The 16327-nt window shown below is 34.8% G+C and overlaps 1 protein-coding gene across 1 annotated transcript; it reads right to left on the reverse strand.

Annotated features, from left to right (window-relative positions):
* Positions 1–68: 68 nt before the first annotated feature.
* LOC127846162 (acanthoscurrin-1-like) lies at positions 69–12542 on the reverse strand. Its single transcript, XM_052377338.1, has 4 exons — positions 12296–12542; positions 11424–11546; positions 400–525; positions 69–79 (listed from the first exon to the last, which is right to left on the reverse strand). Exons 1-4 carry the CDS (start codon positions 12516–12518, stop codon positions 69–71), a joined length of 483 nt encoding a protein of 160 aa, XP_052233298.1. The 5' UTR covers positions 12519–12542.
* Positions 12543–16327: the final 3785 nt, after the last annotated feature.

Consider the following 16327-nt stretch of genomic DNA (forward strand, 5'->3'; position numbering starts at 1 on the left):
TTTTGGTTCCAATGAGTTGCGTATTCCAAAATTTATTCCCGTTCCGAACCTCTCCATCTTGCACGTCTTCACTCTTTATCTACAACAGAGTTAGGAAATACATTACAATGCACAACAAGATATACACAACTGAAAGCAAACACTCATGTGTTAAAAGATATTAAACTATTACAAATCAGTAAGACTAGATGTATAATCATTTTCATCGAAGGCATTTATAAAGCTAAGAAATCAATCTACAAAATTTTAATAATATATTATTACATAAACATGCAAACACTTATGTCTCAAGAAAAAAAATCCATTCGGATTTTGTTCGCTCTGGACGGCAAGAATGTGACTTTTAAAACATCACACATGTTAAACCAACCTCGCTTTATTTTTTGTAGTGATTCAAACCATCGCCATAGTTGCTGCCTCCACTGTATTTGCTACCACTCTTACCGCTGCTTCCTGATCCACCGAGTCCGCCAAAACCACCGGCTCCACCGACCAAGACGTTGATGATGATGATGAAAACGAACACTGCAAAAAGAAGAGGTTTACAGCCATTTATTTAAGAATATAATAGTTCATTTCTTGAAGGCTAAATTTAGCTTTTAATCAGCAATATAATATATTATTATTATTGTTTTCATTTATTACATCGCAATATGCAAATAAAAAGCAATAACTTTATGTTACATTATGAATATTGAATGTGCTCAGAAAACAATTAATCCCAATGTATTGTGGTCGCATGGTTGCATCATAAGAGAATGAAATCGAAATGAAACTTTATCACAATGTACTTACCAACACTACGTTTACAATTATCGGTGTAAATAATAAAATGTTTGAGACGAGGCAAGTATATTTAAAAAAAATGCCATCTTGAGCGCATCCTATATATATATATATATATAATGAAAGTATGTTGTGCATATTATCACCGATTTCTGTAGACATTTCATATAAAACGCAGTTTGAAGAACAGGTCTCGCTTCTTTGCGTGTGATCAGCCCATCTAAGCAAATGGTATAAAATATTATTTATTGGAATCTTGATACAATTGGTGTGTTTTACCATTCCAACATTCTACCATTCATAAATCGAGCAAATTAAATGGAAATATTTGACTTTTTTTTCAAAACAATTGTTTGTCTGCTACTATGGATAGTACCAGAGGCCTAGACTTGCTCGAAACGTGGTAATAGTGTATTGTACAACAAATACTGATTAACAAAACTGGGTCTTCTCTAATCTGCATCAATACTAACAAAGATCAAAATGGTATAACAGTTACTTTAATTTGTTTAAAACTACTTTAAACAAATTAGTTATCTTTTTCTAAACAAATTTCAGAAACGTATAACGCTTAAGGCTTCATATTAAGACCCTATAACCACAAACTACTGGTCCTATGATCTCAAAGTCCTGAACAATCTATACAAGGACGTTGAAGAAAAAAGATGTACTTATTTGCTCATTTTATGCTCAAGATCGGTCACAGTTGATGAACATTAAACGTTAACGTCCACCTGATCATATGTTACAACGTATTAAATTCATTATAACAACTGTTTATGAGTAGGGCATTCCTAGTGTCAATTTTGAAATAATTAAAACATTGTGGAAAGTTATGCGTTTGCAGCAGAACAGATGCCATTAACCATTGGTTAACTAAAAAAAGCTACATTGCTTTGTAGAAATGATTTGTTTTCTTGTCATTCAACAAAAAAATTATCCTGTCTTGAGCAAAGCTGATATTTTTGTTGCTGGAAAACCCTTTAGGGGATCCGAAAATGGTTGTACGGGGATATAACAAAAAGACAACACAGTCTGTCGCAAATGCTGTGCACATTGTGTAATTGTTATAAATCATGTTGTAATGCTAAGTTATTAACCAGTGACTCATTAGTCTTCGGCAATAGTCGATAGGTGTCCTTTGATTTCAGTCATTTTCGGAAGCTGACATAACATTCCGTTAATAATCATCTAAAATGTATTTTCTTTTTTATAAGATTATTTATTCAAGTTAATCAAATTGCTTTTCAAGCCATTGATATAATTGTCGGAAAGGGTTATTGGACTGGGATTTCAACCCACAATAAGTATGGTTCATCATTTTGTTATGATATGTATTAAAGTTATAGCTTTAACAGACATTAATAACGATGCCAAAAGTTACAAAACAATCATTTAGTTTCAAAATATCTATAAATAAGTATCGATTTTATACGGATGAGAGTGTCAGGTTAATAATTTTGCATTATACAGAAAACAAGTATCCATTTATAACAAAGATTCCAATTCCATTTTTCGGCGACCGGCTTCTAAGATCTCCTCAAATTTTGCTGTCAAAACTTCTGTTGATTTCAACAATTCTACGGTTACACAGTGTAAATAAAAATCACGCGCTATCTTGGAAATGACTTAATCGAGAAATTAATTATATGGTGACCTGTCGGTTGCATATTTAATACAACATTATTTGAACGCTTAAATACGAAGACTTACTGGGTTCCTGGAAAAAGTAAATAACCGTTTTTGCGTCAAATAAAGTTGGGTGCAACTTATTGTACATTTTTTTACTCGTCACAAAAGGTTGGGTGCGAACCCAACGCACCCCCCCCCCCCCCCCTGGCTACGGGTATGAAAATATACAATGAATTATAGCATGCGAATGCATTCTTCAATGAACTCTTCACTTAAAGAAACAACAAACCGTGATGAAGGCATATACTTTTATCATATCACCGCATTGATATCTGCCTGATATAACGTTGCCTGATTTTTTTTTTATATCATGGTCAACAGGAAGTTCTTATATCAGTCATTTTTACGTTACGTGGAATTTGCAATAAAGTCAACAATTTTTATCAACATGAATCAGTTTCAACAAAACAAACAATTTGATACCAAGAACGTACATATTAAATTATAGTTTAAAGTCAAAATTCACGAAAACGTTTATTTTTTTTAAATCACAACAGCCCGCACTGCAGAAGTTAAATGACGTCATCAATCGGGCAATAAATCTTAAATATCGATAAAGTCATTGCACTCGCAAGCGTTGCACAGAAAGTCAAGACAAATGATAACTGTATGCTAATCCTCAACTATTTAAACAAACGATTTCAAACGCTTATGTCATTAATATTGACCCCATCATCAAAATGTCAATTCCGAGATCAATTCCAATACACATCTCCAAAATGGCGATTAAATAATGTAAAAAAGATGTAAAAAAGAACCCTCGTATATGTATTATATATTATGTATGTATAATACATATACGAGGGTTATTTTTTCATACTGTGTATTTTTGTCAATATTCGTTGTTGAAAAGTCAAACCATACACAATAGGTGTACGGCAAGCCTCGCCGTTATATTATTCTAAGCCTCGCTTGATATATTGCAAAACGATGGGACAGTAACCTGTTATTCTCTACAGTATATATCAGTACTATGAGGACATACGCAAATCAAATATTTAATTGATTGTAGCATATTCCAGCCCATCGTGTTAATACAATATCAGTCAGAAACACCTTAAATTAATTAATAACTAATTTTTTAATAGTCAGATAGAAGGTAAATTACAGCATTTTGCTTGATATCATTCACAGAATAATACTTTATTACATAACTAATTAATATCTGCTTGCATTGAAAAATGTGTATTCGTTCGTTTGTGTTTGTGTGGCAAAGGTTGTATGCGTGCGTGAATGTGTGTGTGAGTGTGTGGCAGAGGCTGTATGCGTGTGTGAATGTGTGTGTGCGACATTTTGACACGGCGTTTGTGTGTGTATATATATATATATATATATATATATATATATATATATATATATATATAAACATCGCCATTAACTAATCCCATTACATAACTGTGTACAAGATAGATTGCCAAAAAGGGTAGGTACATTTATTATATACCTGTTTAATGCTTTAAACAAAATACAGGTTGTATCAATCGTTGAAATAAAAAATCCCGTATTGCGTTACTCGCTGTTTCCAAATCCGTATTACCGTACTAGCCGGACTACTTAGACCCATTTAATGACGTCACATTACGCGCACCGAAAATAGAAAAAAAAAAATTGTATATTACGAAATATATTACGTAGTACATCGTGTGACGTGATTTCTACGACGAAACACAATAGTTTTATCTAAACTCTATGGAATTTAAGGACCTCTCGGACGTGGTGTATTTTAACAGTAAACTGTTTGTTAAAAACATCGAACAAATTCAAAACGTATTTTGGAGTTTGTGTTTATCATGCATAGCTAAATGTATATTTCGATAGGAATACAATAAAATAGTGTGGTTTAAACTAAGTTTCGATAAAGACATGGAAGAAGTGGAAGTGCATATTGTTTCAACGTTTTTGTTATAAACATCGGATTTAAGTTGTCAACTTAATTCTTATAAACATTGGATTAACGATGGCCTTAACGTACCTGTGTTTTCACGCTTCAAATGTTTAGACGTTAATTTACATAAACTGTATTCCTGCGCGTCTTAAATTACCTATGGCGTACCGTTTTAGTCATTGTTTTGTCAGTTTTGTTAAAGTAAACAATACAATTATTAACTGTTTTCGTTAGTTGTTGTATATAATAAAAGGTATACTACGCTAGTCAATTGTTCCAAGAGTTTGTATCACTCTCGTGGCTTGTGCTATTTCGCATCACACTTGAGGCCTCTCGTGTGATACGTCATCACACAAGCCACTCGAGTGATACAAACTCTTGGAACAATTGACTAGCGTAATATTCCGCATTTATTACTTTCACGAATCTTATTTACGTAATACCACTTTTTGGTAGTCTTTTTGCACACACAAACATTCAGAAAGCCCTAATTGCTTACCGGTATATGCTGTCAAAATATCTATGTATATTGCAAGATTGAAGTTTTTCGGCATAGCTGTATACGCCAGCTTTTCACCTTACCTGACCTTTGTAACTGTCCAATAAAATTCAAATAAAATTTCCCGCGACTAGGGCAGAATGAATACACTTCATTTATCCCATAGGCTGATTTGAGCATACGACCAGAACATTGGAAACATGTCCGCGTCTTTGTAACACTGTTTTACTGCATGTTCAACATGAAACAATGTTATCTCTTATAAAAAGGCTTACCGGTAATAGATAGAACAATTTTACACTCAATCTCGACATTAATACAGTTTGTGCGTGCATCTTTTATTTTCAGAGGATTGCCAGCGCGAAAACGTTTGTACTTAAAGGCTATGTTCTAATATTTAGTACTAACTTCCATATTCCTGTCAACATGTTAACATGTAAAAGTATAAAGAGCAGTGGAAGCGAAGCCTCACTTAAATGCATTGCATTTCAAGCCGCGAGGTATCAGGGTCAGTTCGCGGCCAGTGTGCGTGAATGTCAGAGTTTATATACCAGGTCATCGCTGCGTCTTCACGAGTTTCTTATGTGCTGACCGGAGTTCACGGCCAGTAAAATAATCCTTATATAATAAAGACGCTATAGCGTGAACTAGGTGAACTGGAATTTCCTTTAGACAAGATAGATGTTAAATGAAGATATCCAGCGATATAATTATGATATGTCAATAATAGATTCTTAATGTGTTTTCAACAATACCACGATAAATATTATTTTTAATTAATTAAACAATAATTATTCTACTATATTGACTAATGTATTAAGCATGAGCGCGATGATTCTCGATACTGTTAATAATCGAATCAAATAGCAATGCCCGATAAACCACTAAAACAGGTTTATTCGAAGAACGCGCGTATACATATTTAAAATATGTACGGATACTTCGCGTGTTGCCGGTTGACTCATATGTTTTAATTTCACCTCCATTCTCCTTTTGGTTTTCTGTTTTGTATCTATAGGTTTATGACCAGCAATATGTAATAATGTAAACTAAGCCGCGAAAACTCCGCGTAACATCCCGTACTGCGTGTGATGCAGCTAAGAACTGCACAGAAAAAGACATTCGATATCCTTGATCTCATTCATTGAACTCTTCACCTTTCATAAACTCCAACTACAATCAACGCCGTATATCTTTTTAGCTCACCTGATTGCTCAGGTTAGCTTTTGTGACCGGTCTTTGTCCGTCGTCCGTCCGTCGTCCGTCCGTCCGTTAACATGTATTTGTAAACACTCTAGAGGGCACATTTCTTTTCCGATGTTCATGAAACTTGGTCAGAAGCTTTGTCCCAATGATATCTCGGTCGAGTTTGAAACTGGGTCATGTAAGGTCAAAAACTAGGTTACTAGGTCAAAAAAAAGAAAAACCTTGTAAACACTGTAGAAGTCACATTTGATGCCCAATCTTCATGAAACTTTGTTAAAATGTTTGTCTTAATGATATGCTGGTGGAGTTCAAAAGTGATTCTGGTCCGTTGAAAAACATGGCCGCCAGTGGGCGGGGCAGTTTTCCTTATTTGGCTATAGTGATACATTGTAAACACTCTAGAGGCCACATTTTTTTGTCCGATCTTCATGAAAATTGGTCAAAACATGAGTTTTATTTATATCTCGGACGAGGTCGAAAATGGTCCAAATCGGTGAAAAAAACATGGCCGCCAGTGGGCGGGGCATTTTGTCTCTATATGTATATAGTGAAAACATGTGAACACTCTGGAAGACACATTTTTGTCCCAATTGTCATGAAATTTGGTCAGAACATTTGTTCCTTTGATACAAGAGTTGAGTTCAAAAATGGTTCCGGTCAGTTGAATAACATGGCTGCCGGGGGTGGGGGGCCATTTTCTTATATTTGTATAGTAAAAAAAGCTTGTGAACACTATAGAAGTCACATTTTTTGCCCAATCATCATGAAACTTGGTGAAAATATTGGTTTCATATATATCTCAGATGAGTTCGCAAATGGTCCCGATTGGTAAAAAAAACATGGCCACCAGGGGAGGGGGCAGTTTTCCTTATGTGACAAGAGAGAAACATTGTGATCGAACACTATAGAAGTCACATTTTTGCCTAATCATCGTGAAACTTAGTCAATACATTGTTTTTATTGATTTCTCGGACAAGTTGGAAAATAACTCAGATCGGTGAAACACACTTTTTAGCTCACCTGATTGCTCAGGTGAGGTTTTAGGATTGGTCGTTGTCAACCGTCCGTCCGTTCACATTTGGTTTGTAAACAATCTGACATTCACACTTCTCAAGCATTCTTTATGAAAGTTGCTGAAAGATCTCAGTCAAGTTGAAAAATGAGCAAAATCACATTATTAATGCCATAATTATTGCCCTTATATTGTCCAAATTTTCATTATATTATACAAAATCCTTGTGAAAACTCTTAGAAGTCACAATTTTGTTAAAGATTGTAGGAATCTTGGTTAAAATATTTATTTTTGGAAGCAAAGTTTGATGTTTGGTAAGGGGGGGGGGTCAACTCAAAATATAGGTCACCAGGTCAAATCTTACAAAAACAAAAGCATTTTATACGCCAGAGTTTTGGTTCAATAATGATGAAACTTGACGAGGATGTTTGTCTGGACAATATCTAGGTCAAGTTTGACGTTGTCGTTAGGTAAAGATTGAATGAACCGACTCCTCTCAGGTGAGCGACTTAGGACCATCTTGGCCCTCTTGTTTACAGATATTGATTGTTTGTGTTTCTGTTGGCGTGCGTGTACGTATGATAGGGAAAATATAGAGTGCTTGAGAGGGACCTGTGTTAATATATATAATGAAATGATTTTGCATATAAACAGCATGTCTACATAACTCAGTGATAAGATTTAAAAAAGTATTAAATGTTCATAAAAGAAAATATAAAGCGGTATGTTAGAGAAAACATAATTATATTTTTTTTTATTAAAGCCTGTTATTTAGATAAAGCTTACTCCCTGAGCATTCCGGTATTTTTTGGCATAGCTGTATCAAGCCAGCTTTCCACCTTACCTGACCTTTGTAAGTGTCCAATAAAATTCAAATAAAATTTCCCGCGGCTAGGTCAGAATCAATACACTTCATTTATTCCATAGGCTGATTTGAGTAGACCACTGACACATTGAAAACATATCCGCGTCTTTGTAACACTGTTTTACTGCATGAAACAATTTTATCTTTAATGAAAAGGCTTAATAGATAGAACAGTTTTACACTCAATTCTCGACATCAATACAGTTTGTGCATGCACATTTTATTGTCTGAGGATTGTCAGGACAAAAGCGTTCATACTTAAAGGCTATGTTCTCATATTTAGTAATAACTTCCACATGTCTGTCAACATGTAAACATGTAAAAGTATAAAGAGCAGTGGAAGCGAGGCCTCACTTAATGGATTGCGTTTCAACCCGCGAGGTATCGAGTTTATATACAGGTCATCACCGGAGTTCGCGGCCAGTAAAATAATCGTTGTATAATGAAGAAGCTTTCCGTGAACTAGGTGACCTGGAATTTTCTTTAGACCAGAAATATGTTAAATGAAGATATTCAACAATATAATTATGGTATGTCAATAATAGATTCTTAACGTGGTTTCAACAATACAATGATAAATATTATTTTTGATTAATTTAACAATAATTATTCCACCATATTGACTAATGTATTCATCATGCGTGCGATGATTCTCGATACTGTTAATAATCGAATCAAATAGCAATGCCCGACAAACCACTAAAACAGGTTTGTTCGAAGAACGCGCCTATAAATACTTCGCGTGTGGCCGGTTGACTCGTATGTTTTAATTTCACTTCCATTCTTCTTTTGGTTTTCTGTTTTGTATCTATAGATTTATGACCAGCAATATGTAATAATGTAAAATAAGCCGCGAAAACTCCGCGTAACATCCCGCACTGCGTGTGATGCAGCTAAGAACTGCACAGAAAAAGACATTCGCTATCCTTGATCTCATTCATTGGACTATCAACGCCGTATATCTGTTTTAAAGATATTTCTTGTTACTATTTCAAAACTTAAAATTAGTATGCATGCTTTGTTTTGTTGAGAATTTAAGTGATATGAGTTTGGATCTTTCTGCTAAACAAAACAATAATTTTAAGTATGAAGTGATATTTTTTATTGATATTAAAAAAAATAAAATTTCGGATACATTTAAATACACAGACTATACAAACCTCTCAGATACATGTTAATTTTTGTAGACTAGTAATGAAGTTGATGAATCAAAATTAACTCTCCACTCTGATATACACTGATCTCTGAGTCTTTTATTTAACAAAGGAATAAAGGTATCAATAAAACTGACTCAAGATATAGCCATGCATGATACATCTGTAAATCCTGCTTGATTTACAATGTGGCAAACTTGTGAGGACCAATTAATAATGTTATTTTGTTTATCAATTCTTAATCCTTGTATATGAATGATAGTATTAAGGATACAATTTCCTTATTTATTTTGATGTGGTTTAATAAAAGATTCAATAATTGTAAGGTTTCTACCAATGTGTAAAGAAACACAAACACCATGAACAAAACATTTATTGGGACTTTTATTTATTTCGTGATGCAAAAACGGAGTTTATCGCTCTTGCAGCTTTTGCCATATAGTGTACTCTTGTCAATATTTAATGCCCCCCCCCCCCCCCCCCCCTATGGACATAACAATACCAAATGTGTTAAAATTGCTTACTATTTAATGCACTTTTTTACTGTATGACCGTTTTAAAAGCAAAGAAGAAATTAAAATGCATCTTGTTTACTATATGATCAACTGTATATCATTTTCTAACGTGTTATAAGTTTCTCGTGTATATTTTATAAATGGAATACATATTAAAAGGAAAATAAGGCGTCGTCAACGATAATATTGAATGTGTAAAGCTATTGATGTATACGTTAAATTATAGACCGTTGAATGTTAAATATAGCATTTGATTGGCTAGCGAGATCGTCGTGGGTTGGACTTAATTTTCCAGTCACACGTCAATCAGTTGGATGTGAAGTCTTTGATCAACGTGTGCAGTCTGTTCAGGTTTTATGATGTTTGCTGCTCATCAGCATCTAAGGGTTGAAAACAGCGCCTTTAACATTTTAATCTAGGAAGAAAGGTCTTTAATTAAATTTAACTTTTTAAGGGACTACAAATGCGTAAATATCTAAGTGGTAAAGAGTTAATACAGTCTTTTAATTTGACAAGCTCAGATGGTAGAGCTTTGGACTATAAACGGTAAGGCTCGATTCCATTTCCGATCACATAATACGGGATTGTTGGTCATACAATCATTGTTACGGTCATTCTCCTTCTTCATCTGTATTGAAGTAGGGCAGTAGCCAGTTTCTCGAAAAAGTATTAACACTATGTACTGGTAAAATAGCTTGACCAGGAAGAATGCAAGTAGGTTAACTGACCTTCCGTCATACAACTTAAATACTGAGAGTATGGCGTGTTCTCGGATATACAATATACGCCATCAAAGAAATGTTCTCCAGCAGTATGCTATTTGACTGGTTTTATTTCACAAGAATTAAATAAATCGAGATTCGGGGACTTAAAGCCATACCAAGGGTGCTCCGATTATTCACGTAATTGTGGAAAATAAAAATGTTTTTAAATTAATCTTTACTTGGATAAAACAATATTTTAGGAAAACATCGGTATTTATGATTAAAATGATATTTTCTGGTCCGGAAATTATGAAGTGATTTTTAGTTTGTCATTTGTTGAAAAAAATGATAGACTTCTAATTTAAACAGTGAACATAATGCTTCATGCATTCCCTCAAAATTACTTGACACACATAAGTCAATACCTCAAAACATAATACAACAATTTTAGTAGACATTCAAATGTCTATTTCTATTGTTTATGGTAACCACCCTTATGGAGGCTTTAATCTGTCATTAACAAGTATTGACTGCCGTCAATCAGATCAAAATTAATTTCCATGCTCGAGACAATTGAACCAACACATGAATAACAATTCAATCTACGGATGCATATTTAATATTATTGTAATAAAATATCATTTACAAAATAACAAATACAGTGTTGTTTTAAATGAGTTGCGTTGTCCAAAATCATAGGCGTTCCATTTCTCTCCGTCCCGCTTTCCTTTGAGTTCATCTTCAAAATAGTTAAGATATATTAGGAAATGAAAACGAGTTATACTAATGAAAAAGTACACAATCATTGCTTGAAGGATGACGATTGCATTTGTGTTGAACTACAATATTTATCAATTTCATTTAATGTTTTAAAAATTAAAAAAAATCAGCATAGTCAACGGATTTTTTTATTTACATTATTCTGATTCCGCATTTTACGGATGGAAAAAACTTGAGTATAGATGCATTGAAAAAACATCAAATGTATCTTAAAACATACCACTTTCACTTTATTTATAAGAGTTGTGTCCCCCATCGTAGTGGTAGTCACCACCGTAGTCGCTGCCACGCCCTCTGCCACCACCACCACCACCGTAGCTGCTACCACCACCACCACCACCGTAGCTGCTGCCACCCTTGCTCTTGCCGCCCCCGCCGCCCCCGCCGAGTCCGCCAAACCCACCGGATCCACCGAACAAGACATTTATGATGATGATGAAAACAAACACTGAAACGGGAAAGGGTCGGAGACTCAATTTTATCATATATTAATTAATTTCGAGACGGCTTAAATTTAATTTACGAGTATAACAAACTTGATTGAATATTCAAGCTTTCAATACGCACTATATTAATTATTCGTTTATCATATAAAAACATGCAAATACAATTTAATTATTTTTATAATATATTATAAACATTGATGGTGTTCAGTAAACCATTTATTGCTGCAATCGCATCCATGGTGATTCTGTCGTCAAACACTAATATATGCATGTTCGCATCATTAGACACTGACCTGCGAACAAAATAAGACACATTGCACAAACCCAATGCTTGTCAGAATAATTAACATGGGTCAAACTGGTACAACCAAAAATATGTTGACGATTCGCTGAGTGAAAAAAATAACAAAAATACATATTGAGCGTATTAACGAGATGGGTATCATCGTCCAATACATTGGAACATTAATGAAAAAAGATTGCATTTTGAAACACAGGGCCCACGATGCTTTAATGCCTTTTAATCCCTCTTTACAAATAATCTAATAAATGATGTAGGAATTTAAGTAGAAATTGCATTTAAAAAGTCTCATAACACATGCGTACACGAAGGGTTCTGAAATACGCTTAACTGCTCAAGGCATCCAAATTATTTTCAGGTATCAACTGACAAAGGTGTATTTTAAAATCGGACCATATAAAATAAACATATACATGTGTATAATAATCACATGTTCACTCCTGTACTTACGGAAGATGAGAATTCCAAATATTCCACCCATTCCTCCCCCGCCGCCGCCAGCACCGCCTATAGCACCGCCCCCGTACCCGTATCCCATGGCACCTGGGTAGCCAATGGAGCCCATCCCAGCGCCTCCCCCGTAAATGCTAGACATATCGTAGTAGGCGTCAATGGCGGTTGCCATGAGCACTGTACTGATCACACACAGACATCCGATCAAAAATACCCTCATGGCTGTATCTTCTCTGTATATCCAAGTGTCCTGAAAGAAATGTTTGCAATTTGAATGTTTTGATAAATATGACTTTTCCCTTGTGATAAAATATACTAACTTTAAAGTCAATAAGAGAACGGTTTAATCACCATACATTTGTTTTCAATTTTCATCTCAATTATGTAATTTGTGATAACTTAATGTTAAAACTTTGTTTGTGGTGTTTAAATTACAATAACATAATGTTTCTATCATTAAAACATGGTACGTTAAAAGTATGTAATACTCACGATCTGGATATCTTTCCTGCTGTGTCCTTTCCAAATTGCCAGCACAGAATGCCCGTTAAATAGAGTCAGTCGTATGTTTCAATCCCAACCAGATATCCGACGCCTAGAGCGCTATTCGGTTTCAAATAACATTCCGTCTCCATCCTGTACCTGATAGACCTTATACGCGTGTGGCTGATACACAAGGAAGCGTACAACTACGTCATCAAATATATGTTTTTTACCATATCCGTCCGTCCTCTTGTATATGCGTCATACGCGTAAATAATAAACAGAATATACCAAAAGTCGACTAGTACTTTGTTGTAGAGTCGAAATTGTTTTTATTTATATGCGAAATGTAACGTTAGACAAATGCATGACTGTAATAAGTAATATTTCTGTATTTTTTTTAAATTGTGACAGGCAAAATATGTTTATGCTTCAGAATAAAGTTTTTGAGAAATACATACATTATGTTTGTAATTGGACTACATAACCTTACATTAAAGTTGACAAACGTCTAAACAAGACATTTTACTTTCATCTCCCTTGTATGAAGAAACAAAGAGGTTGTTTGGTGCAACATAATACGGGTTGTCTCCAATTCGTGCGTCACTAAAAAATAAAACGCATTTACATCGTCCGGGAGCCATGTGATACTCGGCAGAGGTTTGGGAGCGAATATTCAGTAAAAAAAATCTAGATTGCTATAATGTATTATGTTCAATATATTTAACAAGATAGTTTTTTTTAAATTATTTATTGTTACGAGTGTTATCTACATCAAGCTATTCTTTTTATGAAAAAACTACCTCCTATGTGCAAATCTTATGTAAAACAAGTTTTGCAAAAATATGTGTTAGCCAAACTGTGACAGACAATATTAATGGAAACAATATTATCAATTTAGTTGTGAAGGAACATTACCACTTTACTTATGTTTAATGCAATTTGTTAAAGTTAATTTCTGTAATAAACCAGTTAAACAGTTGTATCTTCGAATACTTAAATACAGTAATCATACTAAAGTCAGACAAAAGTAACTTCATACACTTTTTGTTTCTATTTAAATTATTTATTTCAATACAAAGTGCTAGAATATAATTAGTTAGATGGCTATGTGTAACATCAATAGATTGATATATATGAAACATTATTTAGGGCATATAGTTTTCAGTCATTATACGGTCGGGAACGTATGTGATCAAAACGTTTGGCTAAATAGAGTTCAAGACACAATAAGCCAACGTATGAATCCCTACTATGTTATCCTGTTTCTCCTAAAGAGTGTTGTAGTGCTAAATAAACTTACATTAAATATCTACCAGTCACACAAAAATAAATTGCGTTTGCAACAAAGAGATGCTTAAAAATATGGCGTGTTATTAAATAGAATTAAGAGAATTGTATCATATTTGCTAACGATTATGCGCTCTTCATTACCTGTATCTATTTTGCCGTGTAAGAATTTAAAATATCATTTTGATCGATTTGAAAAGCATGATGCAGTAGATTTTTATCCCATATACACTCAAATAAAATATCAAACTGTAATGAAGTCCTTCCATAACAATTGATTCGTCGGAATGCGATTTTTAAACGGCTTTTGAATTATTTAAAGCAAACATGTGTATCAAGAAATAAAGATTAGGCATATTCAGTTTATGTATACTCATAAAAGTTAATGATTGTATATACATGTAATCAAATAAATTGATACAAGTAATTACTGTGTTCATATTAATTGCGGCGTTTCTAACATTTTATTTAAGAGCCCTATACACCAAACACGTTCTTAGACAGTTCGACCACGTTTTGAAGAAAATGCAGAACGGGATGTGAACTTGCTTGAACGTGTAGTTTTGGTCAGAAAAAAAATCTGCAATATGACTAAATGACGTTCATACACAGTTCGCGCTACGTGCAGCTCGTTCCTATCCCGTCCTATCCCGTTGCCAGTCCGTCTGTATCCAGTTCAAAACGGGTCAATTTCCCCATTGTCCCCGTTGGTATACCGTTTCCATTCAGACCGAGCCCGTCCTCAGCCAGTTCGATTACGTTCGTACGCAGTTCATCTTTATTCGTTGAGCAGTGGTAACTCGTTCAAAGGCACTTCTCACTCCGTCCTACTACGTTCTTAGTACGTTTAGGACGTAGTTGCAGCCATTTTCTGCACGGCGATTATAAAACCGACTACGTTCCTGCCAGTTCTCACCCAACAAGTTCTGTGTCGTCTCCGCCTTCTTTCTCGGCCCAACAAAACAGTATATTGCTGCTCTGCTTCTAGCATAAATTGCACGAGCGAACATTTACAAAATTAAGAGCTCCAAGATTGTCCATGTTTCAACTTAATATCACAAATGATGAATTTTGAGACAACGACCTCTATTTATATGCACATTGTTTGAACGTATTGTCTTTACGGTTTAAACGTTGTAACAACTGCATTTAATGAGTACAACGTTCTTGGAACTTACTGCGAACTCCTTAAAACGAGTAAAACGTACTAAGAACGTACTGAGAACACGTAGAACGTATTGCAAATGTTGTAAGAACTTATCTTTTAGTTTCTATTTATTTTCACGAAACAAGATCGTACTTGAGACGTAGTGCGAACGGGGTCAGTCTGTCTGAGAACGGATTGGACGGACCAGAAACGGACTCGATCTGTGTGGCATCGTACAGGTAATTTCGGTCCGATCGCACTACGTTCTGGCACGTTCCAAACTCGACCTTAATACGACCTATCCGTTCTTAGTACGTCCATTCCGTTTCCAATACGTTGTTACTGCGTTTATTTGTAGAACGGGATGATCGGAAGAACATTTTGAGTAGGCTCAAAGTTCTGAAAGACCTTTCCCGTTCCACCCCGTTCCAGGCCGTCAACAAAGTTCGAAGACAGTTCGTAACACGTTGCTACTACGATCACTCCGTTCTCACACAGTTCGAGCCCGTTTAGTCACATTTTTTCAGAACGTACTTCGAACGGAGTCGGTGTATTGGGGGTATTACACGTGCACATCCTTGCGCCTGATACATTTATGTAGCGAAATAGCCCAGTCTTTTTCCGTTTGTATAATGCATATACATATATGAATGGTATGTAAGCTAGGTGTATAATCAATAAATTACGTCATTGTGCGTTTAATTATTAGAAAGCAGCGTAGTTAATGTCATAACAACGATAACATCTAAATTGTATATAAATTCATCAAGTAACATGTATATGGTACCACAATTGATATATATATATGTGACCTGTGCGTGATTTATTAACCGGTTTTTGAAATGGAATTACCCCGAATGTAATATTTTGTCAAGTTATTTGCTGTTATATAAACGGTTGCGCGTAGTGTGTCGGTACACACTCTTCTTACATAAAGGAGCTGGGTTCAATTCGTATTTACGGCGCGATTAGAATTTTTGAGGGTCACAATACCGGGCAGGTGGTGTTATCTCCGAATAATCCGGCTTCAACCCATAGCACAAGACCTCACCAACATAATAACAAGTAACAGCTTTAAATTTCAGCTATAATTTAAAATTTGCCCCAAC

Source organism: Dreissena polymorpha, chromosome 9 (genome assembly GCF_020536995.1).
Source record: "Dreissena polymorpha isolate Duluth1 chromosome 9, UMN_Dpol_1.0, whole genome shotgun sequence".
Classification (NCBI taxonomy): Eukaryota; Metazoa; Mollusca; class Bivalvia; order Myida; family Dreissenidae; genus Dreissena; species Dreissena polymorpha.

Excerpts from the sequence above, each read along its gene's own strand:
- LOC127846162 (XM_052377338.1), bottom strand. The coding sequence starts at position 12,518 with ATGAGGGTATTTTTGATCGGATGTCTGTGTGTGATCAGTACAGTGCTC. Across the intron at positions 11,547-12,295 it reads ATTTGGAATTCTCATCTTCC|TGTTTGTTTTCATCATCATC; the intron begins GTAAGTACAGGA and ends TTCCCGTTTCAG. Across the intron at positions 526-11,423 it reads CTACGGTGGTGGTGGTGGTG|TGTTCGTTTTCATCATCATC; the intron begins GTAGCAGCTACG and ends TTCTTTTTGCAG.